Genomic DNA, 20,398 nt, shown 5'->3' with positions numbered 1-20,398 from the left:
ACTAAAAAAAAAATGTCTCCCTTCAATTCCTTCGTCCAAGAATTGTGTCCTGTGATGATAAGAGAAATGAGTTTACCTCACCTGCTAATGTCAATACCGAGGAGGTTGCTAAAATCCCACTTCCCCAAAATGATATTTCCGAGTCAGACAGTCCACGATCTGCTACCCATGAGAATACTCATGAACCCTTGCCTAGAAGCCCTGTATTGGCTAAGCCTTGTTCTACTCCCTTGAGTCGCCCATCACGAAAAAGGCAGCCACCAAAATATTTGAATGATTTTCTTATGTAATGTATCTTATGTTTTCATGTATTTAATTTTCATGTTTGTAAAGGGTTATTTTAGTGGAGGGGAGTTGTTGTATCCAGGGTGGTAGCCCTGTCCCAAGGATAAGACATGTGAGGACGGGGCACGCCCGGCAGTTGTTGGCGGGACTACGCCATGCGTTGTATCGTGCATAGCCCAGAATTAAAAGTTTATTTCCTAATGGACTCTTGTGTTTTCCTGCAACAGAACAACAGCGAGATTGGGAAGCTTTAAAGAAACTAGTGCGTTACCTCAAGCAAACCAGTGATATGGCATTGAATATTTATGCCTGTGAAGATCTTAAATTGACTGGATATGTAGATGCCGACTGGGGTGGAGATATACAAGATAGGAAATCTACAAGTGCATATATTTTTAAGTTGGGAAACAGTGCAATTTCCTGGTCCAGCAGGAAGCAGTCTTCTGTCGCTCTGTCTACAACAGAGGCTGAGTATGTTTCTGCAGCATATGCCAGTCAGGAAGGTGTTTGGCTACGACAATTACTGCATGATCTGGGGGAGGTGCAATTGAACCAATAATAATCTATGAAGACAACCAGGGATGCATAAAAATAGCTTCAAATGAAAAATTTAGTGCCAGAACGAAGCACGTCGATGTCCGGCACCATTTTATAAGAGATTTAATGAAAAATAATGTTATTCAGCTTGTTTACTGCAGGAGTGAGGACATGATTGCTGATGCACTGACGAAGCCACTTCCAAAAATAAAATTTGAAGAATTAAGGAATGGAATGGGCCTGACGACATAAGCTGTTAAGTGGGGGTGTTGGAGATATAGTAACAGCTGATGATTGTAACAGTTTGTTATCACCATTGTTGTTCTAGTTTACGTGCCTTTTTAAAGTAAAGAAAAATAAAAGGCTGAGCTACCGAAAAGAATAAGCTGCATTCTTTCTGCGCAAAATCCAACTCATATAATTTAAGGAAAATGCATTACCAGCAAAGGAAGAACTTTGCTCAGAAAAATATCATTCAACATGGCAAAGATTATCCATACGAGAGAAGGGACTAAATAATACTTGAAATTGGTATCATACAATGTATTAAACATTCCCTAGGTGCTTAAAAACATTATAGAGGATGAACATGTCAACTTACCGACTGTGGTGCAGCTTGGAGGAGTTCAATCAACTGAGAGGCCAAAGTTTCACCTTCTACTACGAAATCAAGAAGTCTGAGCTGGGTGAGGATGAGTCGGACCCATCCAGCTTCATCAAGATCGCCCCCCATATCATCTCTGTAAGCATCAAATAAAAATAGTCTCTTTTGTTTGGAAAACTTCAATCGTTAAAATGGGAACAATTGTTCAAAAAAAATAAGAGTAATAAACACAGTAATACTGAATTCTAAAGAAAAGGCGAACCAATGAATGATAGAGAATTTCAATTTTCTTTAAAACTTTCAGAATTTAAAACATTTATCAGGTGATATACTTCCTCATGAAAGGCGACTAGCATTCATATATATAAACATACTTATCTGAGCTAAGTGTCAGCTCATTCAATGATGATGTTGAGCCAGTAAATAGCAGGTAAATATGTTATAAGCAATGAGGAATGCTAATGTGAAAGTTGGTACATCATGAGAACTAAGACTTAAGGGTGACTTTAATGACCAAAGTGATAAAAACACTAACAAAATTGTCTGGTATCACAAAGAGGATATGATTAATGAAACCAGCAGGTAAGGAGTGAAGGGTAGAATTTAAGATGTAGTTTCTATGCTTTGTTCTAGTAATATAACAAGCACACTGCGAAAATGGTGATTTGAGGAATGAGGAGTAGGGCGATGGGCAGAAATTTGATCAAAATGATTCAATTCAATGGCGACCAGGAGAATTTGGTGAAAAAAGTTTTTGGAATCACGTGTTGTTCATACATCAACTGATAAAACTTACACGGCAGAGAGGGCATACTCGGCAGCCTTCTCTATAATAAATTTTGCAACTCTAGCTTGCAAATTAGGGGTCAGGAGTAAAAGACGGACCAAGCTATCTTGCTGCATTGATCTGGCAGTATGACAACTCTCTGATGTCTGGAATGTAAGGGTAATCAAGTTATATATTGATAAAGATTGAAGATAATAACATCATAAAAACTGATAAAACATGTCAATACTCACTTTTGTTTGATTCAAAGCTTTCTTTAGGTCATTAGAATTAGATACATATTTTTCAAATCCAATGAAAAACTCATCAATGTTGCTGGGGTAAGACATATTCTTTTTTAATTCAAGTTCCAAGTCTTTTACAAACATGGCCTGATCTTTACCTACGATAATAAATAAAATATTAATATTCCCCACTTGCATTCCAAAACAAGCTAATATTTTATTCCTGTTAAACATAACATACCTAATACATATGTATCATCTGACTCATGAAGTAATAAGCCACACTTCCCAATAATTTCTTCAAAATAAGTCTTTGGCTTCTGGTGCTTATTTTTTGTTTTCTTCTGGGATAATAACCGGGTTTCCAAAGAGTCTTCCTCAACATTGGAGATACTTTCTTTGACCAAATGCACATTCTCCTTCGCGGAAGTCGTTATTTCGCGCTCAGCTCCTTTCTTTACAGGAGATTGCTTGACGACATTAGCATTAGAAGACAATGATGTAGACTGGGTATTTCGGTGACGAATCCCCGAGAACTTTCGTTTGTACATAGTGCTTTCAAATAATATTACAAATTAAGCTTGCTAAAACCAAAAACTTATACAAACACACAACCAATCACAAACTTAAAGAACACAACACTGTCATGAGAAGAACATGTTGGATCCTGTATCCATTAAGGCGCCATTTCTTCAAAACATCTGTTAAATTCGTTTCGAAAAATGCTTTAGATATTTGTTTGTTATCCTAATTTTAGACAAATGCGCTGGGAGGTCAGCACTAGCGCACTAGCTGTGGCAATTGAAAACGGGGATTTCCCGCTCAATTCTCAACACATTTCGATTTCTATGAAGCCTTGTTATTGAATGAGTTCGAGCTTGATTGTGAATTACATTGCCTGAGAGAACGGTAATAGCTGTAGATCAAGAAATAATGGATCCCTCTGTACAGCATGAAACGTCAACTCCAGACGATTTGCTGGGCGTATTCCGTGATAACAGTAATTCGGTGAATCAAATTTTGAAATCTCCAGTTCCAGATATTTGTAAGGAAGAGCCTTGCATTTTAGGTGTCGATGAGGCTGGGCGTGGACCTGTTCTAGGTACTGCCGTTTCTCTAAAATAGCGTTAAAAAGCTGTACTTTTCCTGGAGACAGTATTCGTTATGGTTAATTCTCACCTTTCTTATGTTTCTAGGGCCAATGGTGTACGGCATATGTTATTGTCCTATTTCTAAAGCTGAAGATCTGGCAAATCTTGGTTTCAAGGATTCGAAAGCGTTGTCTGAAAAGCAAAGGGATGATCTTTTTTCTGTAGTCTGTGCAAACAAAGATTTCGTTGGATGGTCTGTGGAGGTTATTTCTCCGAACGTAATATCTAATTCAATGTTGCGCAGGTAAATGTATGATCTATTAAACGTCCCAAAATCATTCCCATTTACATGTGCTGAACTTCGTTTTATATGTTTGCCTTTGCCCTATTCTAGGTGTAAATATTCGTTGAATCAAGTGTCTCAAGATTCTGCGGTGGGTTTGATCAAATTGGCTGCAGAAAGGGGCGTTCTAATTAAAGAAGTTTATGTTGATACCGTTGGACCTGCTGAGAAGTACGAAGTAAGGGCCTATTGTAGATTCTGCTGATTGCGTCGAGTCTTTTGAAAATTTTTAAATGAACTGATGTAGGAAACCTGATTGTACCCTTTGCAGGAGAAGCTGTCATCAATTTTTCCGGAATACAAAGTTACTGTTCGTTCGAAAGCAGACTCACTCTTCCCTGTTGTGAGTGCTGCTAGTATTTGTGCCAAAGTTATCCGTGATTTTGCGCTTCAAGCTTGGATTTTTAAAGAAGGGCTTTCGGTAAAACATGAAGACTGGGGAAGTGGCTACCCCAATGGTGAGTAATGGTTATAAGTTTTTGTGTTACTTTCATTGCACATTGAATTTTGCTTTTACATAATTCATGTGGAAATTATATGTAGTGCTTTTACTGCACAGCACTGGCACTTGGTGGTGCTGGGGGTACAATGCCCTGCTCTCAGGACTAATATATATTTTTCCACGCCATAAGAGAGAGGTGGTGTATAAACTGTGATGGCATTTGTGTGTTTTATTTTGCGCTTTCAGGATTTAGGGGTTACAAAAACTACCTAGTCTCAGAAATATTCCTATAGTTATGTATGTTTCTCTTTGAATCATCATAGTGAGTAAGCTGCAGATTAATTTAAAACACTAGCTTGGATAAAATTTTGTGAGAAAGGGGTGTTTGATAACCAGTGTTGTAGGCAGTGTCTACATACCATGGCACAACCTCATGGCTAGAAACTATTTCCAGTGTGAGAGGGTTCACTTAGAGAGGGGGTGTATATACACAGGAAGGAATTTGGAAGAGGTATACTTAAGATCATATCTCCTGAAAATTTGGGGTCCACTTGCCACCCAATTGCATTCTGCATAAAAATGCTGTCATGATGATGTTAATTTTTATATTATTTTCATTGTTTGTCTTGAGAAAACAGAGTAAACCATGTTCAACTTGGATTCAAACATCAAGTCCAAAAATTTTATCTGAAAAAACAAAATGCACTGCAACTATTACCCATTTTGTAAATTTTTACAGATCCAGTAACCAAGAGCTTTCTATCAAATAATGTGGATCCATTATTTGGGTTCCCTCAACTTGTCAGATTTAGTTGGTCGACTGCTGATAAAATACTTCAAGAAGAGGCTGTTAAAGTAGAATGGTAAGTTTTATTTTTTTTAGGTCAAGATACTCAATAAACCAATTTAGAAACCACATAACAATGTGCATCGCTGACATTTTTTTTATATTTGCTTTTCAATCTGAATCTTAAATTTTTGTAAGACGATAGTGAACAAAAAATATGGTCTTAGTCATGTATGCAGTAAACTCTTGATTTTAACAAGCAGGATAATACGAAGAAAAGGTGTCGGTCCCAACAAAAAGCATATACTAAATGTGAAGTTTCAAAAATATGTAATTTTTTCAAATTGCAAATCTTGACCTCAGTCTCCAGTAAGTGGTACAACTTGTTTTTACGACCAGGGGTAAAAACTTTGCGATCTAAACTATTAGTAACAATGTATTTATGATGGTGGATTGTTTTCTTTACGTATTTTTAAACTGTAGCTTGCATTAGATGGAAAGACTCCAGGATAGAAATTACAAGGAACAACTGGCAGTCAACCTAGGACGAACTTGGCAGAATGGTATTGAACTTACAAAATTCATATATCTCTAGTAGTGCCCTGTCTATGTTGACACCTTTTGTTATGTGGTCATTGTAATGCAATGCAATTTTCAGGTCTTAGCCAAGTGCCAAGTTATTAAGCAAAGGAGTTGCCTACTGGGGAAAGGGATGCCCAATTACCTATCAAGGTAATGAGAGATAAAGGGGAACAGAAAATGAATAATAGAAACAAACAATGAAATAGACTTGATAAAGCTTGATATCTCTAGGTCATTTATTGTTGGACTAAATTTGCGATCCTATTTTTGCCTCTGAACCTAAAGAATACTGTCCCCGTCACTTGAAAATAATTTCTTAACAGCAAAAATCTTAATACCCATCCTGGTTCCTTTCTTGCACTCAGCCTTTGTTAGGCTGTTGGTATGCAAACTAAATGCTTGGGATAGGGCTGGGGCCTGGCTGTGTTGTCACCTTGTTGTCAACTGTGTTAAGGAGACTGGAGATCTTCTTCTGACTCCTAAGGACCGTATCTCACCTCATGCCTATGAAGGAGTTTATGAAATGGAATGCAGTTGCGGTATGTCATACATCAGGCAGACCGGGAGAGCTGTGAAGTGCCGCATACAAGAACATAGAGGAGCGGTGAAAAATTAACAATTCCATCTGTTGGTTGAGGCTGAGCATACTCTGAGTGGACCTGGATACGACATCAACTGGGAAGAAACAAAAGTCATCGCCAGAGAATCCCAATATTTTCCGAGGATCATCCAAGAGGCAATTGAAATATCTAAACATCCTGATATTTTCAATCAAGAGGATAGCTACCAACTCCACAGTACGTGGAGGAGACTTTTCGCCCCATATCCCTATGCTATTGGCCGCAAGGCGACGAATCAGGGAGAACATACACCACTGGGATGCCTATATAATGGCGGCAAAACACGGTATAAGCACTTCAACCTGAAGACGCCTGATGGAATGCAGGAGAAACTGTTATCTCCAACACAACCAAAGGTGAAACCTGGAAAATGCAGCCTACCTTTCCAGCGCACGGCGAAAGCTTTCGCACCAATGACAGTGATTATATAAATGAATATGATAAAAAAATAATCTTAGATGTGTTAATGCAAGTTTTATTTTTGGCTGTGTATGTTAATATTTAGTATATTTTTGTGTAAAAAAGGTGGTATGTGATTTCACTTTTTTCTCATTTATATGTACCTAATAAAGTAGTTAATTAGCATTGCAATGTTATAATGGATAATTTTTTAGGGTTGAAAAGTTGCAAAATGAAATTAGTACATATTTTAAGCAACAACATTCTTAAATTAAAACACTGACGAATAATTTTTTTTTAGTGTGAATAATTTTTTTTACATTAACCCCTAATAATGGTTGATTTTTAAGGGTTAATTATTATGAAATTATGTTCCAAATAATATAACTATCATGATTCAAATTATCCAACTACGTTTTGCCCATATTAAGTTTTCAATCATAGTTTATAGTTTCATTTATAAGTTTTGGTGTCTGGGGGCAGTTTTCACCTGTAAAAAATAAAAAATGCCCATCAGCAGACAAAAATAGATTTTGAAGTAGATGGTAAGATTAGCTTAATACCAAATTTTCATGCAAATCAATTCAGTTTGAAAAAATTGCAAGGTTTTGCATTTTTTTGAGCTTCATTTCCTGGACTAAACCTCGTCAAATTATGTTTCTCTTTCTGTTGACCAGTGAATATCAATTAGTATAGAGTATTAGTCTCTGGAGCCAGAATTGCCAGTGGTGTCATAAAACCAATTCACTGGGTGAATTTAAAAGTATGAAACCGTATTTACATAATTTTAATTGGTATTTTCTGGGTTCTATACCGAGCGGTCTGCCAGTTTTGATGGTGGGGAATCATTTTATACTGCCTAGCACACCAGAATGCTAGATGCTACTTAATAGCCCTATTCTGTGATTAAATTAAGAACCAGAGGAAGTACCTGACTGCTATAATATCATCTCAATTTATGGCATCAGAGAGATTTCACAGGGTTTTGTATACTCGCTCCATTACATCCAGCTGCCATGAAATGAAAAAACAGACCTTACTACAGAAAGGTTTCGCAGTACATTGAAAAAGATATAATTGTAACCTTCTCCAGTGAGTGTTTCAGTTAAAGGAAAGGGGAGGTTCATGAAATGCTGACCATGGATTTTACAATTGTTTTTGTCATGATTTATTAAGTATCTAATATAGTCCATATTTACCTTTTTTACCAAGGGATGAAGAAGAGGAAGAGCCAAAGCAAGCTTCGGTGTTGTCATTTTTTAAAAAGGATTCCAATAAAGAGAAGACTAAACATTCTTTTTTCAAGGAAAGAAACATAACATCCACAGTACTGTTTTGATATCAACCTTTAGGGGCTATGATTGTACCATATGAAATTTTGATAAACTGAAATGCTGAAAAATTGTACTAGTTATTCATTTTATTATTTATTAAGAATGAAAGATTTCATGAGTTCTGTTTGATGTGGAAATTCCTCAATCTAGCCACTAATAATGTGTACGTATATCAATTGTGTCATAGTATTATCACAATATACCATCCAGGACAATTTATTGTTCTTAAATAGCTATGTATTAATTATTCCGCAAACCAGCTCCCTACACCCAAGGTACATAAGTTACAGAGGTACATAAGCCTCTTGATGCCCATTTAAATTACAGCCAGTGACCAAGCAATGTATTTTTATGATGAGGATGTCTAAAACAAACTGAAAATAGATAAAGATGTATGAGAAGACGAGGCAGCAAAAAAGCCATCGTAAGATGGTGATTATGGCACTGTAACTTATTTTAAACTAGATTAGATAGCATATATAAGAAGGGCTAGGCTTTTCCTTCTATTATTTCTTAAAAATATGAAAAAGAAAGCAACGCCTGGATTAAAAGTTTAGATATCATGTAACACGGTATGTATTTGTGCTTCCAGCACCCCCTCTTCAAAATATAGTTACATATTTACATATCTATCATTTTTCGGTTCTACAGCTTGAAATGCTCGAGGAAGACAGGCATAGAGGAACTAATCAGTCATTTATAATGATAGGGAAATCCTCGAATGAGTGTAACTAATAGCACTTAATTTCTTATTTATAAAATTCTTAGAAATGTATAAGATGGGCTAGTGTTAAGCATTGGCATAAGTGGGTATGATGGAAAACTAGCGAGAAATAAAAATTCCCAGTCAAATACATCGATACAGTATGACATCATGTGAAAAATCTTAAGACAATGGAGTTAGTGGTTTAATACTACATGTTTAAAATACAAAAAAAGATACCCAAATAAAGTTTTTTAGGAAAAATATTGAAAAATGGCCATCAAAACTTTCAAGATGAAAGCTTTTATAAGTAACTCTATGAAATAAGACCGATCTTGCAGTATTTTTGGTGTAATAATTAAAGGTAATGTGTTCCCTTAACTTAAAGCTATCCTAGTTTTTGGTGGATTTTGTTATTGAGAAAGTGAGTTAAAAAGTAACTATCACAGTTTGTGAGTATTACTATGTGCTGTCCTGTGAGATATCTTATAAGTCGCCCAAAGTGTTAAGCAATGAATAAAGAAGTGGAAAAGCACTTAGAGAAAATTTCCTGCGAAACTGTAAGTGCTCTTTTAAAAACTTTCCTTCTTTTTAACTAATGAGGTGGGAAGTCAAATACAAGACAAGTTGTTTATATTGACTGCTAAAGCTGAGATTTTAAGTAATGTAGGGTGATGGGATGGAATTTAACTCTGCATTATCTTAACCTTGATATAATTTGCAGCAGTTTAGCTTTTTTTACCTCAAGAATAGTCTTGGGAGTTCGCTTAAGTTTATAGATCAACTGAGCAGAGGTGGGGGAAAAGGTGACCTCAATGCTAAGAAATGCAGGGTATCCAGCAACCGTGAAAATCGAGAATTGTGCGTGAATTTTTAGGTCTTAGAATTCATGAATTTTTCTCCTACTGGGAATTTCAAAACTTTCATTTAAAATTCATTTCACATAAAATTTTGACAGTGCAACATTCATTAGACTTGTTGACTCATACAAGCCACTTCATATAAAGTAGTAGTTATAATGGAAATTAAAAAATAGTACATTGATACATATGTTAAAGCATATGCTATTATTAATTTTCATAGTTCCTTTATTATATTTAATAAAATAATTTTGACCATGCAGGTATAGTTCAACCTGCTGTAAAACCTAGAATCAATAACAACGCACATCCAAATTATGGGCATCTAAAAGAGTTACTGCCGCTGCTTTTAATTACTTAAAGTGTTTAGGTGGGTGGGTATATATGCATGGCAGTTAATGTGGGAGTGTTTACTTACTGGTGGAATTGAATGAAAGCCGTTGGTAACCAAGATTACTCGAAATCACGTAATAAAAATCACTAAAAAACTTAGCCCTTAGACAAGTATACTAAATTTTTCTAAACTTCGACTCAGATAATACATATCTTCCCGTAAAAATGAAATACATGAGCACAATTTTTACATCCATTGCCTATCGATTTCTAACTGTAGGCTGCGTATTCAGATCCAAATATTTCTTATAAATTTTATATTCTAATCTCCTAGGCTTAGTTTTATTAAAAATAAATTTCAAATACATCTCTCTAACTGTTTTTGGTGCGACATAAATGTCTGACACTCCTCCCGATACTTTCGAAATGCCGCGTCTCCGCAACGACACAGTCACATGTTATACCCATCAAGCCTTGCGTATATCAACGGAAGCGGAAGGAAATCTTTCCGTGAAAGCGTTTTGGGTATCGCTGTCGGTGTAAGTAATCTTACTTCAATCTTCGGTAATCCTTGTATATCAGCCTCTCAGTATCAAGCTTTTTTCTATAATATATTGATTTAAAATTCATGATTCATAAATTACTTTTCCCAGTGAAGTTTTTGAGGTGAAATGTTATAGTTAAAATCTTGTGTTTGTATCATGGTGTCCACGTTGCACACGAGGTCTTGTCTCGTTTCGTTCCTTTAAGGCCTAAGTTGATATTATATCTTCTTCAGAAGGTGCAGCATACCCTTTGAAAATGAAGTTGAACAAGCTCGTGTCCTCCTCGAGGCGGAAAAACCGTAAAAGGCATTTCACAGCGCCGTCACACATACGTCGGCGGCTTATGTCTTCTCCCTTATCCAAGGAGCTGCGACAGAAGTACAATGTAAGGACGATGCCCATTCGCAAGGACGACGAAGTGCAGGTAATTTAATCAATCAGATTATTCTTTATTGGCTGTTAGCATTGTGTCTTCATTGTACAATGATTCATCATCGAATGGGTGTAGTTGCGATGATTTGTTTTTTTTATCAGTTCACGTTTTACATGATGACTTAAACCATTCACAGATGAGGCAACTACAGGCATTACACGTAATTAGCTGTTTCTAGGGTTTTCCTAGTAATGTGCGAACACGTTTCTGCCCATGTTGTGTCATGATGAAGCTTAGGCTCTGACAAAGCCGTTTTATTAACTATGTCGCTATTTCCTTGCCCCCTGCCTCAACAAAAGTTTCGTTACAGGTTGTACGGGGCCACTACAAAGGACAGCAAGTCGGTAAAGTAGTGCAAGTGTACCGTAAGAAGTTTGTAATTTATATTGAACGTATCCAGAGAGAGAAAGCCAATGGAGCGAGTGTGTACGTTGGAATTCACCCGTCTAAGGTAATTATTTTTTAAAATTTCACAATTGCGTTCTATTTTCTGTTAGGTTACGTTTACATGATGACCTAAACCATTCACAGATGAGGCAACTGCGGGCATTAACGTTATTAGCAGTTTTTAGGGTTTTCCTAAGAATTTGTGAACACGTTTCTGCCTATGTTGTGTCATGGTGAAGCTAAGGCTCTGATAAATGCTATTATTGACGGTTATAATTGTTAATGACTTACGGTTCCATGTAACATTTTCGATTGTAATCGTTCTCTATACTGCGATATAAGCAAATTGCTCTTATGGAAGTCCTCATATCGACGAAAATATATTATATATACAGTGTGAGTCCCCACTGACAGTTTCAGCTAAGTTAATTTCGGAGAATGTTGTGATTGATCATAGTTCATTGTCTTAATTAGTTTATTGTTACTGACGCGACTGAGGACCCACACTCAGTCTATGGTTTCGTTTTCCCGTTGTTTATGAACTATTTATATTTGTAATTAATTTTGAATAGTGTGTGTAGTTCAAACATCAATTTGCAATGACCATATTAATTGTTTTCCGTCAAATTAGCCAGCGAAACGTGAGCCAAAATAGTTCAGTACACCGCACGTGAATTTCGTATTTCACTCATAAATCTTTGGTCGGTAGGCAAAATTTCCACTTCGTGGACGCTTGTTCATTCCAAGAACGAGAAATGCTTTCAGAGGAAGTTGTAGATTAAAAAATTTCCATATTTAAAGCCAGTTGAGACTCCGAATCTTATTTGTGACGTGCAATGAATTATTTAGAACTTGCATGTGAAATACTAGTTTCTTGTGAATAATGAAATTTATATTAAGCCGATGTCCCACGGTCAATATTTCGTCCAACGGGCTTTTGGTACTATCGTAAATTTTCATCCAATTGGATGAAACCAACCAATCATAGGCCCTTTGACAAAAAAGCATCTCCAAGCACTGTCACACAGGCCAAATAGGTTAAACTTATTTATCGTCTGCATGAGTATTTTAATTAATAATTATGCATATTATGGACACAAAAATAAACTTTGTTGTATTCCACACAGTATGCATTAAAAACCCAGACGGTTTCCTCCTTTTCAGGTCGTTATCTTAATCGTAAACCTCTATATAAGGACTTGAATAGATCGAAGCCGGTTGAGTTTTTTCATTAGTACTGTATGGAATACTAAAAGGTTTAGTTTTAAATTTATAATATCACCATACCACGAAGTGAATTCACCAAACATTATTTCAAATATAAATATACGTTCGTGATAGTCTATTTCTTCGCCTGGTGTGGTCCTAAAAGTAAATATGAGCAAAACTTGGTCTTTATGATAGGCGATGGAAACTCTCAACTAGGAAATCCGTAATAATTAGTTGATCTTTAATAAGAAGGAAGCGATCTTTAGAATCTCAATACAGGGAGGGATGTTTTGGAAAGAATAAAAGATTTACTTAAGGTATTGAGGCCGAATTCTACAGGTTAGCTTTGTGGAGGGCATACAATGCGAGCAACGTCGTCAATTATTATTGATAATATACGGGAACAACATAAAAGATAGAATACTTCACCTCCACAAGTTTCCAAATTTGTTTACATAAATATAGTCTTTCGTTTGTTTTTGATCAAAATGAGATGCATCGTGGGACACCTCCTGTCCAGTTGCATCAAAATTTTTGTCCAAAAATTGAAAATTTTGCATCAAAATTTTTGGACAAAAATTTTGATGCAAATATTTTGATGTAAATTTGACCATGGGACACCAGCTTTAGTATCTAACAGTACATCTGACACACCTACTAATTTTTGCTTTGCATTTCTTGACTTAATAGCTGTCTTATAATTTTATCTGATAACCTGGAATTGTGTTTTCGATTCATGAATTAATTCCGTTGTAAATGCCGATGATAAGAAGTACTTTCATGGATTCTGCCAATCCTTGGACAATAATTATGCAAGTCGTGGTATTGCACTTTCAATATTAGTGGTCCATAAGGAACTGTTGGTATTAACCTTGTAGTTACTGATTGTTGCACAGTGATGAAATGAATTAAGTGTATTCCCTGGTCATGTTGTTACGTGATAAATACCTATGATAAGACCTGAAATTGAAGTTGAAGCTAACTAGGAAGGCCAAGTATTTCAAATTTATACGGCTTTGCATTAATATTTATTCCTAATCCATGGTATACTAAGCTACCAAGCTCTACATTTAAATTACCATGTCAAATTGTTAAATACTGTATTTGATGGTATATAAGACACACTTTTTTCCTAAATTTGGTCTCAAAAAAAGTTACCTGCATCCTATATGTGAAGGGCACAGGTTAACTTTCAATACTGAATGCTATTTTAGCCTGGATAAAGGTCTAGACCAGGGGTCTCCAAAATACGGCCCGTGCACTCATTTCAAGTAGCACGTGATTCTTGCTTGTTTAACTCTGCTGCTAGGAGCATTGCAGTGCTGTATTGCACGTCAAAGTCGCCTTCAACTGCTCGTAAATAAGAAATGCACCACCGGATACTTCGGTAGACGTTGGTATCGAATACTTCCGTCATTGGCAAGTTTGCTATCCGGCCCGCGGGGCGATTCAGAACTTGGAATGTGGCCTAGTAAATTGTAGACCCCTGGTCTAGACACACAACTTTCCTACATCTGCCAAAATTATTTAATCAGGTTTAACTAAATTTTTGCCAACTAAAATATAGCTCAAAAGAGAGAACTGGGATGGTTTCCTTCTGACACCGCACCATTCCCATCAAAAAGTAAACAGAAATAGTAGCGCTCGCTCCACCTTCTTTTGTTTCTGCTTTCTTTATTTGGCTTTTACGAAATGTGAGAACTAAAAAACATGTTGTTTTTGTTTCTGATTTATTTTGTATTATGTTCAATTGCTTGCCGTTCATTCATTTATATATCATTGAAATTTTCATATCATGTTCAAAATAGCTTGCCGTTTGTTAATTTTCCTTATATTAATGTTTGGAATTTGTATTCAAAGATTGTTTACTTGGCTTTTATTAATCGTGAGAACAAAAAGAAACCACATTTTAAGTTATTGTGGTGCCGTGCTGTCGCACAGACTATTGATACTTTTTTCCTTGTGTGTTGCCTTTTAAATAAGGGTGCGTCTTATTTGCCTTCAAATACGGTAATACTGAAATATCAGTTAAGAAAACTGGTCCTCTGGCCCATGCAATCACGTCCATTACCTACTAGCCATAGGCTTCCCAATGGAGTCCAATGTATTCTGCTTTCTATTTCATGCACCAAGATCAAGTATTTTTGCTTAAAGTTTCTATTGGCGATCCAAAGCATTGTCTTCTCCCACAACACTTGTAAAGTAATAATGGATGTACTCCTTGCGTTGAGAAATGCATTTGGATGCATCACGGTTGTAGAAAGAGACCTGTGGGGTGAATGTAAGGTGGTCAATGGCTGATAATGATAAAATAACTGATGAATACGTAGGTTTAGGGCCATGTCTTAACAACATTACTGATGGATATATCATCGGATGGTCATGTGGCTGCTATAACAGCCGAGCTCTGCTGCTATCACCCCTTGTATAGTCTAGTTAGGTCCCTTACATGTTACTCGTAGCAAGTTATATGGTCGCCGGGTTTTGTCTGCTTATCATCTAGCATTTATGATAAATGATTATTGATGTTTAAAGGCCTACAAGCTTATGATAACCTTTTCTTATTATAAAAATATAGGAATGCTTCAATAGCTGATTTTGATGCTAATGATTACATATTTTGCCTAACATAACTACCAATAACTACTGTCAACAATACTGCGATGAAACCTCTGGCTTCACAGTTTTAATTGCTATTAACTTCTGAACAGGTCCTGTCATGCCTTGAAAACTATTTATAATTGAAGAAAAACAAATTAGGGTCTCGCCTTGATTCTTGTGAAATCCTTTTTTTTACATAAAACAACTATTGTCAACACAACTTTGCTGAAACCTCTTTGGCTTTGCCATTTTAATAGTCAATTAACTTTGGTATGGACAATAAAATCAACAGATTTAGGCGTTACTTGGTGGAACGATGAGATATTCATGGTTAAATAAAAACACAGTACTATTCCACAACCTTATATTTTTGCAGTCTACTAGTTTCAACGTTACAACGTCATTATCAAGACTAACTGAGAAAAGCATACAACATCCAGCCTTATTTATCCAACGATAGTGTGAGGGAAGGAGGAGGGGGGGGGAACTAAATGAGGAGGAGCATTGAGCATTGTTGGTTGGATAGGAGGTTCAAAAAAAAAAGTAGTAATACTGGACCCAAAGCTCTCCTGGAATAATCATATAGCCTACGCCACCAAAAAGACACATGCAGCGACAAATGCCCTCAATCCACTGATCAACAGGAGAAGCCGAATGAAACTTGACACGAAAAGAACAATCTACCTTGCCATGCTACGCCCCCTCCTCACCTACGGCTACCCAGCTTGGGCTGGGACTTCATACTCCAATCTAAACAAACTGTGCATCATCCAAAACAAGATACTAAGACGGATTGTTGATGCACCATGGTTCGTCAGAAATGATTATATCGCCAACAACCTAAACATTCCTCCCTTCTCCCTACACCTACACACACTAAAAGACAAATTTGAAAAATCCCTAAACAATATATACAACACTCTCATACACAACATATGGGACTACCAACCAAACCCACATTTCAAACACAGAAGACCGAAATTCCCCCTCCGCTTAGAACCCCTCACAAACAAATGAAGAACACTTAAATCCACCAAAAACATTTCCACCGATGAAGAATAAGCCCTAATTGACATTACCGCCATAAACACCTAAATACACCAACGATTAGCAGCCGCGGCTGAATATCGAGCCAAATGTGCACCAGCACAGTCAAACTGCCTGCCTGCCTGGTTAATGAGAAGGGGAGGAGGAAGGATTGTCAAGGAAGAAGTCAGATTTTAAAACAGTAGATAAAAAGTTAGAACATTTGAATACAGTCATATCATTAAAAATTTCGATGTTACGTGCAAGAATGCATTTGGTGATTTCTAAAATATCCAGTTTTACACTTTTGTCATGTACATGTAAAATTTTAATATTAAAATCACTGTTGTGGCCGGATTCTGTGGCTTGCCTTGAAAACCATTAATATTTATATTAGGGATGGTTGGATCGGATACCTTGGATCCAAATATCTGCGGATATTGGCCTTGATCAGATACATCATATCCAAAGTCATGGAAGACATTGGATCTGGATCCGAAATTTTCAGGGTTCCCACTCAACCGTGAAAACCTTAAAACAGTGAATTTCGTCTACCGTTCGAAAAAGCCGTGAATTTTGCCATGAAACCTTAAAAATATCTCAATCTTGATAATAGTACTATGATTGACTGATCAAATTTGGTATGTTAATCATGTTTCAAGGTCAGGCACGTGTGGATTCTTAGTCTATGTATTTATCTACACACAAATATTCGAAGTGTAGTAATTGGTCCGTACTTTATGACGACACATTGACCGTTATTTTCGATTTTAATGGCGGAAGTCTGTTATTTTGTCTAAGCGTTTCAATTTCAGTGATAGCTTAGAATGGACTTTTTTTGAAAAGGACGAATGAAATAACTTGCATTCCTAGTAGATCAGAATCAACCATTTACGAAAACTATCTGCTTTGTAACTCTAAGTTCAGTTCCCACACAAAGTAAGAGCACATGCCATATGCTTCAAAATATGAGTTTGCCATTGGAATTTCATTCAAGGAAACATTTCTACGACGAGAAGGTTTTCAAATTATGGCAATAGCTCTCAATAGATTGGATACGGAAAATTTGGTTACTGTGTGGTAATAACAATGTGCACAAAAAACAATCTCTCGGCGAGGAATTAAAAAAGGACTTCCGGTGTCCAGACAGAAGAAGGTCTTAAGGGCATTTGCATATTAAAGGAGGTCATGGTATTTGGCATCTGGGCAAGAGTGCGGTTGGGTTGGGCCTTTAGTCGGCTCTGAATTTTACAAACGATAGGTGACATCATAACTGAGATCACTTTTCATGTGCGTTTACATTCACTGCGTTAATTTTTAGTTAATATATGGCTGGTGATTGTCTTATTGTTGGCTTTTTAACGAACCGTGAATTTGGTTATTAAGGTAGAGTGGGAACCCTGATTATAAATTATAGCTTCAGTGAGTACAACACCCCATAATAGTGGAAAGAGTTCCAATTCTCTCTTTGAATGTGCCATTGCACTGGGATGATTGTCCTACTCCTGAACCATTTTGTTCTCAAAAGCTCTCAGAGGGGTTAGGTGGCAGAATTTCAGCTGTTGAAAATAAAAAAAAGGCTAAATACGACTGGCACATAGTGTGACTCTTCCCAATAATCACTTGGGAATCTCAACATTGTAGGATAATTATCACATCAAAAGTAACTAGGCTGCAGATTTCAGAAAACCACCCACAGTCCTCCAACAGCCTGTGCCTCTGATGTTTTTTTTTTTTTCATTTCCGAGATCACACAGACCATAAATCATTGTCTTCAAAGGAAAATATCTAGTTACATGAGTACAATTGAATAATGTTTCATCCCTTCCCCGTCTTACTGACCTCTTTTGGCCTACCTGCTTCAATTCTTTGTTTCTGGAGGACAAATGCTTGGTGAGTGACTTTATGGGCCCAAAGATGTCTTGATAGCTTTGGCAGTTGGATGACATGTATGAGATTTAAACAAGAGCGAGACCAATCGTGATGCATTCCTGACAATACTTAAGTTTTTTCCTGTTAACAAGGGAAGACCACGTGCCTTGCTCCGCCTATTTCAATGCCATATTTTTTATGGCATTTGGAATGGCAAACACATTAGAACTGGTAGTGGTTCCATTGAATGGGCCTTAGTTTGGTTGTAATTAATTAATTTTCAAGCGATACTTATAACTAGCCGTATATAATTCTAGAATAGTGCTCCTCCCTTCAGGTTGGTCAGTTGGTCTAGTGGTAGCGTGGTCGACTCTCGTCCAGGGGGCCGTGGTTCAAGAATTGTTGGTGGCAATATATTTTGAAATCTCCATTTTGATCATACAGTGACAAGTTTTTCATTAAGTTCCACGAAGAAGCAACTGCATTTAGGTGGATATTACCTACACTATGTTATCATCATTGATATACGTTTAAGTTCTCTTCTTGTAATGTGCCCTAGACTGTCAATTTTGGTTCTTTCTTCAGTAGGAGGTACTTCAATACACACATAGCATAATATAATAAGCTTCATTCCTGTGGAATAATGGTGACCCACTCATTGGCGCTCGTAAATTGGACGTACAGGTAGTCTTCTTCCTACTCTCATTGGATTTATGAACTTTGATAGATATGAATATTCAAAAAATTCAAGCGCACCCGAAATTTCAAATTTGGCACCTTCAGAGTTTGCCGATGCGACACGACATGGCATAGAGAAACTCACTTTGGGCATAATCTGAACAAAGTATCATTTAATTCGGTGTGAAGTCAGGAACTGTTCAGTGTTTTGCCCATTCTTTATTCCTGCAGACAGCAATTTTTTTTCGGCTCCGGTTATGTTGCAAGCTGGATCAGTTCGTCACAATCGTGAGTTAACGCATGGTTGTGATGCAGTGTTGCATTTTGCAGGATTACCACACTCCTCAATGCCTTGTATAGGGTTATCAATTAATGAGCAAGGTCTCTGAATGCATCTTCTTCGCATATTGAGGACTTGCACATAATTTAATTGCTTATATTATGCACTTGACTTAGTAGATTATAAGTGTGGGAGATTGAAGATACAAAAAATGTTTACAAGTATGTTTTTTTCTTTCGATGATTTCTAAAAGAAACGTTCATACAAACGTAGTTATTAAGAACCTCCGGTTTTTTGGTCCTTTGAACTTTGTAATAACGAGAGTCTGTATTGTATTAGCAACCCTGTCAAAGTGCCGGGTAGTAGGTATTGCATAATTTTGAAGGTGCATTGAATTATGGGTCTAGATTTGCTGTGTATTCTTGTTTTTTATTTATTTTAAAGTGATATACCAATTTCCTTTTTAGGTGGTTATTGTCAAACTGAAGATGGATAAGGATAGGAAGAAAATTATTGAAAGGAGAGCGAAGGGTAGGGCAGCAGCACTTGGTAAAGATAAGGGTAAATACACTGAGGAGACCACAGCTATGGAAACATCTTGAATATGCTCCACGTGTGTGTTGTAAAGGAGATTGTGCTATTAAAAAAATTGTAAACTCTAACATGGTGTTCCTCTTCATTTCATTCTGGTTATGGCAGTAAGTTGTCATTTTTCTTACATACCGTATTTCTCCAAATATGTATATCCCCCTCTGAATATAGTCCCCCCCTAATTTTGAGGCGTCAGTTTCGGGATAAGTTGAAAAAAAAATTCATTTGAATATAGTCCCCCCTTATAACTTATAACTAAAATTATTAACTTTACTTTTACCATGGGCATTTATGGAAAAAAAACTATTCAAACATATACGGTAGTTGTCATAGGCACTGTTAGTGGTGTGTGATATTGGATGAATGTGGTAGGCAGATAATTGATGTATAAATTTACAATTTAGGCCGGGAGGAAGTATGGTGGTAATTTGGAATGTATGCCAATGCTGCCTATTCTCTAGTTACCTATGATCTCTGGAACCTGGGATGGGCAGATAGGTTGTGAGCTACTGATGAGTTAATTTCAATAAAAGGGAACTGAATTTCTTGATGTTGGAAGCAAAATTGAACTAGCAGCATCGGTCAGGCCATGAATACTCATGATTCCTGGTTTTAGATTCCATAATGATGGAATTATGAAAAGAAGCCTAGCATTAGCATACTCATCTTGCTAGGCAGGTGGGAGACAGGCTTTCTGTCCAATTTGATGTATGTGCTCCTATTGTAAGATCCCTATGTCAGCATCCAAGGAGACAGGCCTTTGTAACGCTGGATGACCACCTCTGAGGTTATTACCTTGGCTATTGGAATGTGAAACAAACTAATACACAACTACACCATCCTAC

General features: G+C 36.7%; 3 protein-coding genes across 4 annotated transcripts in view; 2 read left to right on the top strand and 1 right to left on the bottom strand.

The window, feature by feature from the left end:
• Positions 1-3,141, bottom strand: part of LOC124155968 (Fanconi anemia group D2 protein) — a 54,686-nt gene extending 51,545 nt beyond the window's left edge. Inside the window, exons 1-4 of the mRNA XM_046530210.1 lie at positions 2,679-3,141; positions 2,447-2,595; positions 2,223-2,359; positions 1,424-1,562 (exon numbers count right to left, since the gene is read on the bottom strand). Coding sequence (XP_046386166.1) covers positions 1,424-1,562; positions 2,223-2,359; positions 2,447-2,595; positions 2,679-2,988 — 735 coding nt within the window. The 5' untranslated portion in view covers positions 2,989-3,141. The remainder of the gene's footprint in view (positions 1-1,423; positions 1,563-2,222; positions 2,360-2,446; positions 2,596-2,678) is intronic.
• Positions 3,142-3,206: 65 nt separating this feature from the next.
• On the top strand, positions 3,207-8,103 carry LOC124155973 (ribonuclease H2 subunit A). The gene is made up of 6 exons (XM_046530219.1): positions 3,207-3,539; positions 3,634-3,832; positions 3,923-4,049; positions 4,143-4,329; positions 5,053-5,176; positions 7,914-8,103. The coding sequence occupies exons 1-6, from the start codon at positions 3,371-3,373 to the stop codon at positions 8,038-8,040; spliced, it is 933 nt and encodes a 310-aa protein (XP_046386175.1). The 5' UTR covers positions 3,207-3,370; the 3' UTR covers positions 8,041-8,103.
• Positions 8,104-10,381: 2,278 nt separating this feature from the next.
• LOC124155967 (60S ribosomal protein L26) lies at positions 10,382-19,624 on the top strand. 2 transcript variants are annotated; one of them, XM_046530208.1, is made up of 4 exons: positions 10,382-10,470; positions 10,710-10,900; positions 11,220-11,360; positions 19,430-19,624. In XM_046530208.1, the coding sequence occupies exons 2-4, from the start codon at positions 10,733-10,735 to the stop codon at positions 19,562-19,564; spliced, it is 444 nt and encodes a 147-aa protein (XP_046386164.1). In that variant the 5' UTR covers positions 10,382-10,470; positions 10,710-10,732; the 3' UTR covers positions 19,565-19,624. The 2 variants fall into 2 exon arrangements, with proteins under 2 accessions (XP_046386164.1, XP_046386165.1); XM_046530209.1 differs by lacking the exon at positions 10,382-10,470 and adding an exon at positions 10,512-10,597.
• Positions 19,625-20,398: the final 774 nt, after the last annotated feature.

Source organism: Ischnura elegans, chromosome 3 (assembly GCF_921293095.1).
Source record: "Ischnura elegans chromosome 3, ioIscEleg1.1, whole genome shotgun sequence".
NCBI lineage: Eukaryota > Metazoa > Arthropoda > Insecta > Odonata > Coenagrionidae > Ischnura > Ischnura elegans.
The sequence above is the reverse complement of the archived record's forward strand: the minus strand, read 5'-3'. Positions and strand labels throughout refer to the sequence as shown.

Excerpts from the sequence above, each read along its gene's own strand:
- LOC124155973 (XM_046530219.1), top strand. The coding sequence starts at position 3,371 with ATGGATCCCTCTGTACAGCATGAAACGTCAACTCCAGACGATTTGCTG. Across the intron at positions 4,330-5,052 it reads GGGAAGTGGCTACCCCAATG|ATCCAGTAACCAAGAGCTTT; the intron begins GTGAGTAATGGT and ends AAATTTTTACAG. Across the intron at positions 5,177-7,913 it reads GAGGCTGTTAAAGTAGAATG|GGATGAAGAAGAGGAAGAGC; the intron begins GTAAGTTTTATT and ends TTTTTTACCAAG.
- LOC124155967 (XM_046530208.1), top strand. The coding sequence starts at position 10,733 with ATGAAGTTGAACAAGCTCGTGTCCTCCTCGAGGCGGAAAAACCGTAAA. Across the intron at positions 10,901-11,219 it reads GCAAGGACGACGAAGTGCAG|GTTGTACGGGGCCACTACAA; the intron begins GTAATTTAATCA and ends GTTTCGTTACAG. Across the intron at positions 11,361-19,429 it reads TTGGAATTCACCCGTCTAAG|GTGGTTATTGTCAAACTGAA; the intron begins GTAATTATTTTT and ends TTTCCTTTTTAG.